This window comes from Mauremys reevesii, linkage group 1, assembly GCF_016161935.1.
Source record: "Mauremys reevesii isolate NIE-2019 linkage group 1, ASM1616193v1, whole genome shotgun sequence".
NCBI classification, from domain to species: Eukaryota; Metazoa; Chordata; order Testudines; family Geoemydidae; genus Mauremys; species Mauremys reevesii.
Window position 1 is genome coordinate 340,560,603 of NC_052623.1, and position 14,792 is coordinate 340,575,394.

At 40.5% G+C, this 14,792-nt stretch overlaps 1 protein-coding gene across 2 annotated transcripts in view; it reads right to left on the reverse strand.

The window, feature by feature from the left end:
• PCLO (piccolo presynaptic cytomatrix protein) overlaps positions 1-14,792 on the reverse strand; it is a 519,980-nt gene that overhangs the window by 40,797 nt on the left and 464,391 nt on the right. For both annotated transcript variants that reach the window (XM_039518832.1, XM_039518825.1), the window contains 2 exons: positions 8,099-8,240; positions 3,955-4,022 (listed from right to left, as the gene is read on the reverse strand). In XM_039518832.1, the coding sequence (XP_039374766.1) occupies positions 3,955-4,022; positions 8,099-8,240 (210 nt within the window). The remainder of the gene's footprint in view (positions 1-3,954; positions 4,023-8,098; positions 8,241-14,792) is intronic.

Genomic DNA, 14,792 nt, shown 5'->3' on the forward strand with positions numbered 1-14,792 from the left:
TTTACCCTGACAAATAAAAGCAGCTGCTTAGTTCATTATAAATGAGTGGCAAAGGGCCAACAGAGAATGCTCCTGGTGCAGGATCGGCTTAGTGTCAACTTAAACACCTGTACACTGCCTCTTCTCACAAGTCCGGCCATAAGGGGTGTGGTCATAGTACTCAGTGCTACAAGGATTCTGAAATGCCGCAGACCCCATAGACAACTCAGGACAGACTGCCATGAGTTACAGCAGCTCACAGGCCTGCCCTGACTTATGCCGGGGACTGTTTTGTTCTCTAAGGCAGCCTGGAAATCAAGTGGTGCAAAGGTGGCTAACGCTACCTTTGGCTCCTCCTGTTATCTTCCGGTTGTGTCTCTCAGGAGGTGTAGCACAGAATCTAGTCCCCTGAGACTGCTACAGTGCCATCAGTGTATTCTTGCTGCCTGTTTACTTTAGGGGAATTCACAAATGTCTCAGAGAAAAAAAACTATTCAATGTGTTGCTCCACCAGCTTTTTTATATCCTGCTCCCTAAGCTACAGTTGTTCCTCTTTAAAGTCTAGATCTCCTGTTTCAAATATCAAACTGTATTCTATGCAGACACTAGTAAAAATTTAAGCAAGTGTAATATCATCTAGTACTGTTTATATGCACATGTATTAAAATACACATCACCGATTATGTAAGCCATCCATAGATAATTTTCTATTAAAGTCCTGTTGTTTCCTTCCTAATATTTTTATTGGATGAAATTTAAAGAGAGAGAGAGCAAGATGAACATAGACATTTATGAATGACAACTTAGTCTATTTTAAATGGATGTTTCCTTCTGAGCCATGCTTAATTTGTAACGAAAGAGGTGCCAGGGCTCAAGCAGTTATTTTTACTTTCATAACTGACATGGGAAGCCCCGAGGTGCTGGGGCTATGAACAGCCAAGCCTAGAGGTAGTGTGGCTCAGCCCAGGCAAACCCTGGCACTAATTACGCACTGCTTCAGAGCATTGGTATTATTGGATATTAGAAACAGATCTAAGTCACAAAATCTGGATCAAAATCTGGATCTAGATTTCAAACATTCTAAAGGTAAAGGATGTAAAGACCCGGGGGGTTGTTTCAAGGCATCTGTTACTGAATATAAACATAGAATGTGAATTCAGTGTGAAGGAGGGAATATCTCAGGTGAGCCCAAATGTACATAGCTTTACTATTTATCTGATTCCTGTCCTATATTGTACTTTGGCTCACTGAGCTCACTCAAAGGCATCATTAATTCCATGAAGGTAAAATAAATCAAAATCACCTTAAGTATAATTCAGGGAATCATATTTATTAGAATTATATTTACAACCCTACTACTGCAATGGATGTTAAGGATCACATTTTAATCTTAATGTTTCTTCTCTTCTTTTTCTTTTTGTCTGCAAAATTAGAGGTGTGGATAACTGCCCAAATTTTCTTGTAAAGTGATATACACACCTTTCATTTTGGTCACTTAGACATCTAAGTACCGATTTGTAAATAATCACTTACTTGCACATCTTAATGGCCTACAAAGATTGTGCAAAATTGGAGAGGAGCCTTGCAAAACCTATCCTCCCATCTCTGTATTTTTTTTAATACTCTGCATCCCACCAGTGACTTGAACCTAGAGGGTGGGGGGGATGGGAAGAGGGGTTTCCTGTCTGTCTTGTCCAAACATGAGACCACTTTTCTCAGTCTAAGGCTATGTCTACTATCGCGGTAAATCGACCTACGCTACACAACTCGAGAAAATCTCCTGTCGACTTACCTTACTCTTCTCGTCGGGAGTAGAGTACAAGGGTCGACTGGAGAGCGATCTGCAGTCGATTTGGCGGGTCTTTATTAGACCCGCTAAATTGACTGCAGGTGGATCAATCTCAGAGCATCGATCCTCGCTATAGTGTAGACCTGCCCTGAATCCCTACATTTGTTTAAAGGTATTTGTGACGTGTGACATGCCGATTTTGATACAGCTGCCTTTGGAGCTGTTGAACCAAACTGCTGAACTACTCTGAGTACTAGTAACAAGAACTCACCAGATTGGTTCCAGCGCCATCTAAGGACCTGATTCTTCTCTCACACTTAGTGTAACTCTATTGGCTATACTGAGGCTTTATCTACACTAGCACTTTTGTCAGCAAAACTTTTGTTGGCCAAGGAAGACATAAGTTTCACAAACAAAAGCGCCGGTGTGGACAGTGCTTTGTTGGCTGGAGATGCTCTCCCACCAAGAGCTATTGCCACTCATTGGGGGTAGTTTAATGATGCCGGCGGGAGAGCTCTTTTCCATCGGCATAGAATGGCTACATAGGAAACCTTATGACGGTGCAGCTGCAGCGGTACAGCTGTGCCGCTGTAAGGTCCGTAATGTAGACACAGCCTTAGTCTAGTGTAAGTGAGAGGAGAGTCAGATTCTGAGTTTTAGTCACCACATAGAGTGGAAACAGTGCACAGGATGACTAAAAACCAACAATGCAGGAATTAAAAAATGGAAAGCGTCAATGTCTTAAGGGCAAACATCTTTTGCGTGGGAATCTCTTGACAGAATAGACTAGCAGGCTGTGCAGCACAGTTACAATCATATTAATATAATCACTTCTAAAAATATTGTTTAGAGAATAAAAAAATATGCATAACACACTGAAACACAAGCTGTTTCCATGAACATTCCAGATTTTGGTGTTTATCCTAGAGATGGCACCTGGGATCAGGGTACTAATCTTTCAGGCCCAGATTGAAGTAGGGACTTAATACTCACAAGTGAAAATGAGTTTCATGGACTCACTCTAGTTAGGGCTGGTCAATAATTTTCCTTTGAAACTGCCTAACGATGAAAAATTGGGCTTTGACTTAAATTTTTGTCCACAAAAACTTTCTGCTCCCATTCTCCTACACAGGACAAGCTCCCCAGCTAGATGTCATGTCCCATGATGCACTCTGACTGCCATGATGGTTGCAACTTCTCTTCTCACCCAGAAGGGAGATGTTGATGTATCATGTAGTCTGACCAAGGAGCCTGGCCTAGAGAGGAGAATGGGAACATGATACATCCAAACTACAATTCCTATAAAGCACTGCAGCGGGATTTCAAAACTGCAATATATGTTTTTGGATGAAATATTTGGGATTTTGATTTTTCACCAAAAATATGATTTCTCCACAGAAAAACACCTCATTTTCCAACCAGCTCTAATTCTAATTTCCCCCTGCCCCATTTTAAGGACATTGTCCATATCATGTAATTCCCACCAACACTGTTCTTTGATAGTTCATTCTATTGGTGTACATCACAAAAGCATGACCCATTTTAGAGATTACTGTCAGTATTTGGGGAAGAGATGCCCAGGCAGGAATAGTGGGGGTGTTATATTTGTGGCCTGAGCAACTTTGGGACAGCTGTGTGGGGAACCTCACAGGCCACTGATAAGCATATTGTCCTCACTATCATGGACACTAACTTTCCTCATAGATTTAAATAAAAAGATCCACGATCTTCCCCATCCAACCAATATTTAACTTAATGTTGGATGGAGCCACCTCATAATATGTTTCCCATATTAAGTGGGTAGCCAGAAATGTACTAAGAAGAGCCTGGTCCAGTGTCCAGTGAAGTCCCAGTGTCCAGTGAAGTCAGTTCCATAGACTACATTAAGCATTTGTTTTTACTCCAGTAGCATGAAAGGCAATGAGAATTGCTGCATGAGAATTCTTATTCATTGCAATGTGGCTATTTAATGACATTAAATAAACAGCTAAGTTCTGATTCTTATTTACACTAAAGCCCTTTGACATTGCTAGGGTGTAGCAAGGACCCTCAGAGTCAGGCCTTAAGACTGTATTACAAAAACAGCTTCAGCTAATACTTCATAATGTGAAAAGTTGAAAGAATAATTATTCTTTTGTATAAACTGTCAGGCAACTCTTTGTAATGTTGTTTGTATTTCATTTTACCTTCTGCATCGGTTAATCCCACTCCTGACTGCTTTACTGATTCTTGTCCGTTCTGGCTCATCTTCCCTCTGTTGAAAAGAGCAGTTTTGTAACTGTCAATGAAGTCTTGAACAGAAGATACCAAAGACAAAAGAAATCCTCAAACAGAAAGGGCATTGGTACAGTCCAAAAAGAGAAGAAACAATCACTTCCTGACATCCCTCAAGGGTGCCAAATATTTTTCATAAATAACAGGAAAGGCAATAACTTTGCAGAGAATGTGATTGGACATTTCTTGTTTCTGTAAACAGCAAGTCTCCCATTGTCAACTGGAAGAGACTTCAGTGATGCTAAATTCTTTTTGCAGAAGTTTGTAATCACATCTTTGGAAAGCTTCTTACTTGGTCAAATTCTACTCTCCCTATTGTTCTGTTATGGTTAAGGGGAAAGGTGAAATAAATAACACAGATCCAGAAACTGATCTTAGTTACATAAGCATTATCCCATGTAATATTCTAATATAGCACAGCTCTTGGCCGGATGCAGTGTTGTTGCAGCCACGTTACTAGCAGGATATTAGGGAGACAAGGTGGGTGAGGTAATATTTTTTATTGGACCAACTTCTGTTGGAGAGCGAAAGAAGCTTTCAAGTTTACACAGAGCTCATCTTCGGGTCCGGGAAATGTACTGAGTGTCACAGCTAAATACAGGGTGGAACAGACTGTTTAGCATAAGTAGTTCACACATATTTCAAGGGACCATTCAAGGTGAAGTAGCCCATTAACAGCTCTCCAGTCAGAGGGAAGAAAGGAGGGGAAAAATGCCCAATAACAACTATGTAGGTGAAACCAGACTATCACTACGTTCTCCAATGAACTCACACAGAGAAATATCACCCAGGAGTGCATACTTTTCACAAAATGATCACTTCATATGGACCTCTCAGTCCTCATCCCGAAAGGAAACCTGCACAACACCTTCAAAAGATGAGCCTGGGAGCTTAAATTCATAATGTTGTTAGACACAAAAAATCATGGACTTAATAAAAACACTGGATTTATGGTCTATTACAATAATCTATAACACACAACCCCCCCTCTTCCCCAGCTTCCCCCCGCCCCTCTTTCCCCCACTATGACTGGTGAGGTGTTAACTGGCCTCTTCACCTTTCATGGGCCTTTAAGATATATATTAACTACTTATGCTGAACAATCTAGTTCGTTTTGTATTTAGCTATATTTCCCAGACCTGCAGAAGAACTCTATATAAGCTCAAAAACTTGTCTCACTAACAGAAGTGGGTCCAGTAAAAAATATTACCTCACCCACCTTGTCTCTTAATGGTTTTGGTCACATCATTCATGAGTCAGTGCTCTTATACCATAAGAGGTATCCTCAGCAAGATATTTGAATTAGATTACTATGATTTGTACAGTAAGACAAGTTTTGGCTCAATCACAGTATTTCTTTAATAACTGTTGTGACACTACAGTTCAGGTTGGGATGGGAAGGCTCTTTCATACTCACTGAGCATGATAAACAACTCATCACTGAGACATTCATCTATTATGTCTGATCTTGACAGCTACCCAGTGTGATAAAATTCCTTTGGATTTAGAAGAAGAGTTATTTCTTCTATTCACTTGGTTAATATGGGCAGGTTTTACATAGGTGTAACAGAAATCAATATCTGGTCCTGTGTTGTTTATTTCAACTTACTCCTTAACTATTCCAGCATGTCGCAACATGCTTTGAGGCATGATTACAATCCTCCAGAAAATAAACTTTGCAATTTTGAATTGACTCTTCCCATTTACAATGGATGACCTTACAATATACTGTGATCGAGATGTAGTGCCAGATCCTCAACTGGTGTAAATCGGAATTGTTCCATTGTAGTCAAAAGGAGCAGTGTTGAGGTACACCAGCCGAGGATCAGGCTCTTAAGTTTCACATTGTAGTAGGAAGTCGTCCTTCTCTGTGATAAAATAAAAAAAATCTGATGGAAAAAAGTAAATACTAAACAGAATTTTGAATTCAGTTTAATTGCCTAGACAAGTATTTCTCTTTTGTGGATGAACTTTATTACAAAGTATGGCAAATATGCTGTAGAGAATTATTAGTACCCAGGGTCAGATTCCCTGCAAATTGTGTAGTCATTTACCATTCTAGTTTAGTAGCATTTCACACCCGCCTCTTTGCACTGGTGTAAAAGTCTACACAATGGACTGGGCGATGAAGAATCTGGCTCCTATTCTCCAGCAGGGTTTGGTCTGAGTGACACTGGTAATTTTCAGAAGTTTCATACAAGCTCTGGCATTTTGATAATGAGAGATGCAAAAAAATGACCCACCACATGCGGTGATTTTATAAAATGCTTTATTCTATTGTTATATCATTATTAATTTCCCTTGATATTTGTAACAATATCTAACTTCTGCAATGACATGCTTCTAATTAGCTACCTCATCAAATAATCCCCATAGTATCACTGTTTAATTTTTTTTTTCTTAGCTAGATATTCAAATGGCCAGCAGCACTAGGCCCAAAATCAGAGTGGTTTAAAACTCAGGCTTCCCTAACTTGTATTTTATCTTTAGGAATCATTATAAACTAATTATGCATCTGGGTTGTAAAATACAATTAAAAATAATTTTTGTTCCCCTTAAGTACAATTTGTTTTAATCTACAGCAAGGGTGAGTGAAAGATTCAATAAAAAAATTAATCATCTGGAACTTTACAGCCTGAGCTCATTTTCCCTCTCCCCTAAGCTGCTGAAGGGGAAACTTAAAAGTAAGATTAAGAGCTCTTTTCCTTTTTAGCATCTAATAAGTTACAGTCATTTGCCATTCCACTACATTTCAACAAGGGATAAGCACTTTGGAATGTCACAAATTCTAAAGAACAAATTGCTTTTGTTTCGTTTATAAAGTCAAGAACCTTTAAAAAAGTTGCTTTCATCTCTTGTGCATCAGATTTCAGGATTGCGTAGCAAGAACTGACCACAGTATGCTGGGAAAAGGCAAAGGAAAGGAAGATTTCCCTGAAAAGGTTCCTTACACATTAGTGTGGTTTCAGCCCGGTGTTGGGCTGATAGTGCTGGCAGTGGCCAAAGTGTGGGTCTAATTTAGAAACATGGGGTCAGAGTCACAGCTTGAGGAAATCAGAATTTCTCTACTGAAGTGAGGTGCTCAGCATCCACACACCTATCTAGCAATGGTAGTCACATTGCTGTTAGGTCTCAGACAGCCCCATGTTTTGTACTTCCCTCTGAAGAGGGACGAACGGTGCCAAGCTATAGCCAATACTCTTCCTAGTAGCATTAACTGACTCTTAGTACCCCACAGTGGTGGGATTGGATGCTGCAGGGAACAGGGTCAATATGCATCGCCAGCCTGGTGTGACCAGCTAGCTCTTCAAAGACCATCAGCAAATGTTTCATGGACCAGAAAGAGTTTGAAAACTATTGATCTATTTCCGCCTGAAAAATGTTAACATCAGAATGGGAGAGAAATTATCTTGCATGATACAAGGGGTATAACTAGAAGTAATGGATAAGGTTAACAATAATAAAACTAATCTTGTAAAATAAGGATAAACTTCCTGGTGGTGAAACTTGTCAGACTGTAGTGAATATCCCTATATTGGCAAGAGAAGGGATTTGATGAAGAAGTCTTCCTCAAACTGCTATGATAATGCAGACCAAAAATCCAAATTCAAATTTCTAAATTTTGGGGAGGTTTGGACCCAAATCTGGATCTGAATTTTGCTGTTAGTACCTGTGTCAAGAATGGGGCCAAACTAAAAACCCAAATTGAACATCCCCAAATTTGACAGGAGTTCAGCTCTCCATCAGCACTTTGTATCTCAAGCCCATCTCTACAAATGTGCACAAAAAGGGACGAGGATCAGGTTGCTCCTGGATTGCAGCAATTAGTTTGTTCTGTAGAATCATGGGTACAGTGGGCTTGAACATTTATAATTGTGCAACAGTGGGAAATGCAGTAACAGATTCTGACAAGAGTCCTATCTGGTTAAATGCTATTAGCTGTTATATTGTGTAACACAAGTCTTGGGAAGAAATGACATATGAGGAAGCCTGAGGCCTCAAAGTGCTGTACATAGTACTGTCAGGACAATACAGTGTATTAAAAAAAAGCCTTACATTCTTGGAATAGGAAACAGATTGTTCTCCGCTGTGGTGCTGCTGCTTCCTTCGCTATCTATGCTATATCCGCTGCCAAAACTACTGGCTGACGAGCCAGTGGAGACAGAGCTTTCTGTAGGTCGGTGGTTGGTAGGCCTTGCTGTACAGAGCAGGAATAATGGGTTACAGAAAAGCTTGTAAGATATAAATGTAATCAATGGTAAGAATGTGCTATTCATCACAATTACATGCTGCAGACACCTTTATGCTCTACTTTACTTCATATTCATTTGACAAAGTGAGTAGGATAGTCCTACAATGAGAATCCCAATGGATTTTCCTGTTACTCTTTATGAAACATTCTTTCATTGCTTTTGATGACTTTTGATATAGTACAGGGAATCCAAAGGAAGTATCATCGACACACCATCTAGTCCCACACAAATTGTGTATGGAAACATCCTCCTCTTCAGACATCATACCATTACATTTCTCAACAGCTCATTAATATCTCTGGTAATCTTACAGTATGCCTTGAGTTTTTAAGCCCAGCCCTTAACAATTTAGTAAACTGGTGCTAAACCTCTATTTTTTAGGCTAATTTCATGTGGTGACTTTATGTCAACTCTAAAGAAATTATTTTTGCTTTAGATGGTTTCTTTTGGTTTACTGTTTTTGATATTCCAAATTAATTAATTCTCCTGCATTTGGCCCTCAGCAAGTTGAGAAATATACACAGATAACACACTGTGACATTACACTTAATAAAGAACAATTAACAATATCTGTTCACACGTTGAATAACACAATTTCCCAGGAAAAATAAATATAGGTTTTTTTTTCTTGAAAAGATTGCTATGGATGGCACTTTTCATTTATTTTAATAGAATGGATATAGTGCTGAGGATAGAAACGTTTGTGCTAAAAGCTCTCACTTAGTAAAGTTTTGCTGTCATCTTGGTCAGCCTTAAAGCTTGAAGACAAAGGGATTGCATTTATACATGAAATGTGCCAAAAATCTAAAAGCAAATAATTTCAAATACAGCCCAGAACCCAAATATTATCCCATCCAAGTTAATGATATTTATGTTTGACTTGGTTTGTGTTATTTCTGGTGCAGGCTTCTGCAAACTGCCTTGCAATGTGACTCAAAGTTAAAAAAGACACCGTAAATATACTTTGAAAATGGATTAATAATTGACACTGGAAAATAGGGATAAAAGGAAACAGTGCACCATCAATCATTTCTGTCCTAACCATGAGCTCATATTCCCACAATGATTCTTCCTTTGTAAATTCAGCCACCAAGTAACTCTTTAACCTCTATTACCATTGGCTGCTTTCAGTCACTCAGTACATCTATTTGAATACTACCTAGGTTCCTTTAAGACCCCCTTGGTTTTGAGATGTATTTCATGACACTTTGCACTTAAATTATAGTCACTCTTAAGAGACAATTAGCAGGTAACCTTCCAAATCATGCCTGCCTCAGTGAGATACCTACCAAAGCCTCTGTTTTTCCAGAGAAGACAGACACAGAACTATAACATACTCTGCCAAAGAAGAGCCCATCCGATAGGCGAAATTACACTAGGAACTCTGCCACTTGTGGTACTCCTGACAATTCATGTGAGCAGGGAGCTGGATCGTGTAGGGAGTAGAAGGCCTGCCAAAAGCATATATGTCCAGAGATCCATGGCGCAATTGAAGAAATCTCAGGCCAAGCCTCCCACTGTGCACCATGGCCTCCTATTTCTGGCAATCTGGATTCCTCCTTGCTCACGCGTGAACCAGAGCACCCTTAATCTAATCTTTGAGACTGTTTGCTGGATCAGCACTAGTCCCAGTGGTTGTTTCCACATAAGTGTGTCATAGGATGATGTCTCATAGAATCATAGAATATTAGGGTTGGAAGAGACCTCAGGAGGTCATCTAGTCCAATCCCCTGCTCAAAGCAGGACCAACCCCAATTAAATCATCCCAGCCAGGGCTTTGTCAAAACTGGCCTTAAAAACCTCTCAGGATGCTTCACCACCCTCCTAGTGAAATAGTGTTTCCTAATATCCAACCTAGACCTCCCGCACTGCAACTGTTTCTGATCACCATACTCTGCTCCAAGTGCTTCAAAATGGATTCCTTGAGGACCTGCTCCATGATTTAGCTGGGGACTGAAGTGAGGTTGCCAGGTCTGTAGTTCCCCGGGTTCTCTTTCTTCCTTTTTTAAATATGGGCACTATATTTGCCTTTTTCCAATTGTCTGGGACCTCCCCCGATCACCCCGAATTTTCAAAGATAATGGCCAGTGGCTCTGCTATCACATCAGCCAACTTCCTCAGCACCCTTGGATGCATTAGAACTGGACCCAAGGACTTGTGCATGTCCAACTTTTCCAAATAGTCCTTAATCTGTTCTTTCACCACTGAGGGCTGCTCACCTCCTCCTCATACAGTGCAGCAGTCTGGGAACTGACCTTGTCTGTGAAGATCGAGGCAAAAAAAGGATTGAGTACTTCAGCTTTTTCCACATCATGTGTCACTAGGTTGCCTTCTCCATTCAGTAAGGGTCCCACACTTTCCCTAACCTTCTTCTTGTTGCTAACATACCTGTAAAAAACCCTTTTTGTTACCCTTCACATCCCTTGCTAGCTGCAACTCCAATTGTGCCTTGGCCTTCCTGATTACACTCCTGCATGCTCGAGCAATATTTTTATACTCCTCCCTAGTCATCTGTCCAAATTTCCACTTGTTGTAAGCTTCCTTTTTGCGTTTAAGCTCACCAAAGATATCACTATTAAGCCAAGCTGGTCGCCTGCCATATTTGCTATTCTTTCTGCACATCGGGGTGTTTTTTTCCTGCGCCCTCAATAAGGCTTCTTTAAAATACAGCCAGCTCTCCTGGACTCCTTTCCCCCTCTTATTAGCCTCCGAGGGGATCCTGCCTATCAGTTCCCTAAGGGAGTCAAAGTCTGCTTTTCTGAAGTCCAGAGTCCGTATTTTGCTATTCTCCTTTCTTCCTTTTGTGAGGATCCTGAACTCAACCATCTCATGGTCACTGCCGCCTAGGTTGCCACCGACTTCTGCTTCCCCTACCAATTCTTCCCTGTTTGTAAGCAGCAGGTCAAGAGGAGCATGGCCCCTAGTCAGTTCCTCCAGCACGTGTACCAGGAAGTTGTTCCCAATGCTCTCCAAAAACTTCCTGGATTATCTGTGCATTGCTGTATTGCTCTCCCAGCAGATGTCAGGGTGATTGAAGTCCCTCATTAGAACCAGGGCCTGTGATCTGGAAACTTCAGTTAGTTGTCCAAAGAAAGCCTCGTCTACCTCATCATTCTGATCCGGTGATGTATAGCACATGCCCACCACGACATCTCCCTTGTTGCTCTCATCTCTAAATTTAACACAAAGACTCTCAACAGGCTTTTTTCCAGTTTCTGAGCAATCATACCGCTGTCTTACATACAATGCAACTCCTCCACCTTTCCTCCCATACTTGTCCTTTCTGAACAGTTTATATCCATCCATGACAATGCTCCAGTCATGTGAATGGCCCCACCAAGTTGCTGTTATTCCAATCACATCATAGTTCCTTGATTGTGCCAGGACTTCCAATTCTTCCTGCTTGTTTCCCAGACTGCCTCCCTCCTCACACCATCACATCTGAGCAGCCATGCCCCCACAAAACCCATAAAAGCCCAAAGTGGTGACTGTGCAGAGGGATGGTGTTGCTGCTCCTTCATTATGGAGTTACCTGCCAGTTAGGGTCATTAGTGCACATCTCAGCTTGTCCATGGTTAAAACAGAGGGGAATGCTATGTCTCCCAGTTTCCTTGTTTATTCTATAAAGACTAGTTCCTGGAGTCCCCAAGTCACTAAATTTGTCCTCCAGTGAACCTCCTCTTCCTCTATATCCTATGGGTAGTAGTGGGAATACAGAATTCAGCACAGCATTCCAAACAAGACCTCACCTAACCTTAGAATCATAGAAATGTAGGGCTAGAAGAGACCTTAGGACATCATCTAGTCTACCCCCTTGTGCTGAGGCAGGACCAATAACACATAGACCATTCTGATAGGTGTTTTCCAATCTGTTCTTCTTCCAGTGACGGAGATTTCACAACCTCCCTTGGAAGCCTATTCCAGTGCTTAACTATCCTTATAGTTAGAAAGTTTTTCCTTATGTCTAGCCTAAATCTCCCTTGCTGCAGATTATCCCCATTACTTTTCATCCTACCTTCAGTGGACATGAAGAACAATTGCTCACCATCCTCTTTAAAACAGTCTTAATGTACATGAATACTATCAGTTTCCTCCCTCCTCAATCTTCTTTTCTCAAGTCTGAATATGCCCTGTTTTTTTGACCTTTCTTCATAGGTCAGATTTTCTTTTGTAATTTTTGTAGTGCTCTTCTAAACTCTCTCCAACTTGTTCACATCTTTCCTAAAGGCTGGCACCCAAAACAGGACATAATACTCCAGCTGAGGCCTTGCTAATGCCAAGTAGAGTGGGCCAATTAACTCCTCTGTCTTATATACAACATTCCTGTTAATACATCCCAGAATGATATTAGACTTTTTTGCAACTGCATCACATGGTTGGCTCACATTCAATTTATAATCCATTATAACTCTCCAGAACCTTTTCAGCAGTATTATCACCTAGCCAGTTATTCCGCGTTTTGGAGTTGTGCTTTGATTTTTCCTTTATGAAGTACTTAAATGCTGTCATAAGACTACTTGTACTCAATAGCTGAATTTATCTCCTGGATTTTACTTACATTTTGAAGGTGTTAGAGTTCTATTCTCTGTGAACACCAAACTTTTTTCTTGGTGCTTGTCTGGAATAAAATGTCCTTTGAGGGTGTATTTTGCATTCAGTATTTTTCGTATTCTTTACTCTACCCTACTTTACATTTTTCCACACTGATTTCCTTTCCCATCAACTCTGTTACTGGAACTGAATATTAGACATGGTGAGCCCAAGTTTAGGTTTATATCTGGATTTTGAAGACCCCAAAGTTCAATGTGTGTTACTCATTTGTGTCTGATCCACAAAGGGAATGAGTCTGCCACTGCTGCCAGCATGGTGACCTATTGCTATAGAGTAGATCTGTTTGGACTTCTTTTTTCCCCCACAAAAAGCATTGACATTTAATTGAAAAACCAAAACCCACAACGTTTTCAGCCATAATGTTTTCAGTTTTTGGCCGAAAACATTTAGTAATTCAACAAATCGTTGAATCTTTCCACAGAAAGCGGACACTTTTTGTGAACATTTTCCTTTGATCAAAAACCCAATTGTCCATTAAAAAACAGTTTTGATGGAAAACTTTCAACCTGCTCTACTGGCTATGCTCATGTGTTAGTTCTAGAGATCTTGGGTTCGACTCCTGGTGATAACAATGTCATGATTATATGATAGGGTTTCCAGCAATAGCAGGATAGTGGACTGCATGACCCAAAAGATCCCTTCCAGTTCTGTGTCCTAGGACATTCTAAACTCCTGTAAGGCAATGGGTGAGAAAATGGTACTTAGGCTGGAGTGCTGGGTAGAAACAGTAGTCTAAGAAGTGCAACCAAGACACTGCCAACAGCCTTAAGGGACACTGGAAAAATCATCTGACTGCATGGAGTGATCAAAGTAGGGGCTGAGGGTTAAAGGATGTAATATTAGTCTCCTCCTTGGCAGTGGTTTGGATTTCTGCTATTGGCCATTCGTTTTGGTGTCCATTCCGATCAGGTGGTTGACAACAAACTCCTACTGTTAACTTATCATCTTGTTCTCTATCTAATTTTCAGCTGCAGTGGTTGATAATGGTGTCTCAGTATATATTTAATTGCCAGCAATAAGATGATTTGTTAACACTAGCATCATGGGTCTAATGGCACCAGTGACTGATATTGGTCATGAGATTAATGGCACCAGAACGGCTATCACTTTGCTCTTTTTCATTTGAGTTTGTATCAAGTTTGTTGTATAAAGTTGAGTTTGTTTATTTTGGGATTGGAAGAGCTATTAATTGCCTTCTAGGCTGAAATGTTTTTCTTTCCTCTGAATCTGCTGATGTCCATGCTGTACCCAAAAAACCCTAAGATTAAGAAAGTGAAAAATAATAGATTAAAAAAGAAGCCCGTGAGGGAGGTGAAGGTTCACATGCCTAAATACTCTTCCTATTCCTCCATGAAAAAGGATTAGACATATACAGGTGCCACCAATAGGTCTTCTGCATTCAGTGCCATTAATGGATCCCAGTGAAGACTTTGCCGCCAACAGCAAGCTATTCATGCAGCTCTCTCTATATACCTACCTTAGAAAACAACTGCAGGATAAAGAAAATTGAAGATTCCTCACTTCTCCAAATTAAAAAAAACATTTTTTAACACAATACTAGTTGTCTCCACATAGGTAGGACTTGGTGGGGGGTTAAACTTGTATTTATGGAGTCAGTTAGAGAATCATAGATTATTAGGGTTGGAAGGGACCTCAGGAGATCATCTAGTCCAACCCCCTGCTCAAAGCAGGACCAAGCCCCAAATGGTTCCCTCAAGGATTGAGCTCACAACCCTGGGTTTAACAGGCGAAATGCTCAAACCACTGAGCTATCCCTCCCTGCAGATTCCATAACTGGAAAAACATGAGTTACAGGTCTCAAACATACTAAAGGATAATGTCATTTTAAAATCAATGGGAAGGGGAAAAAAGAAGCCAAATTCTAC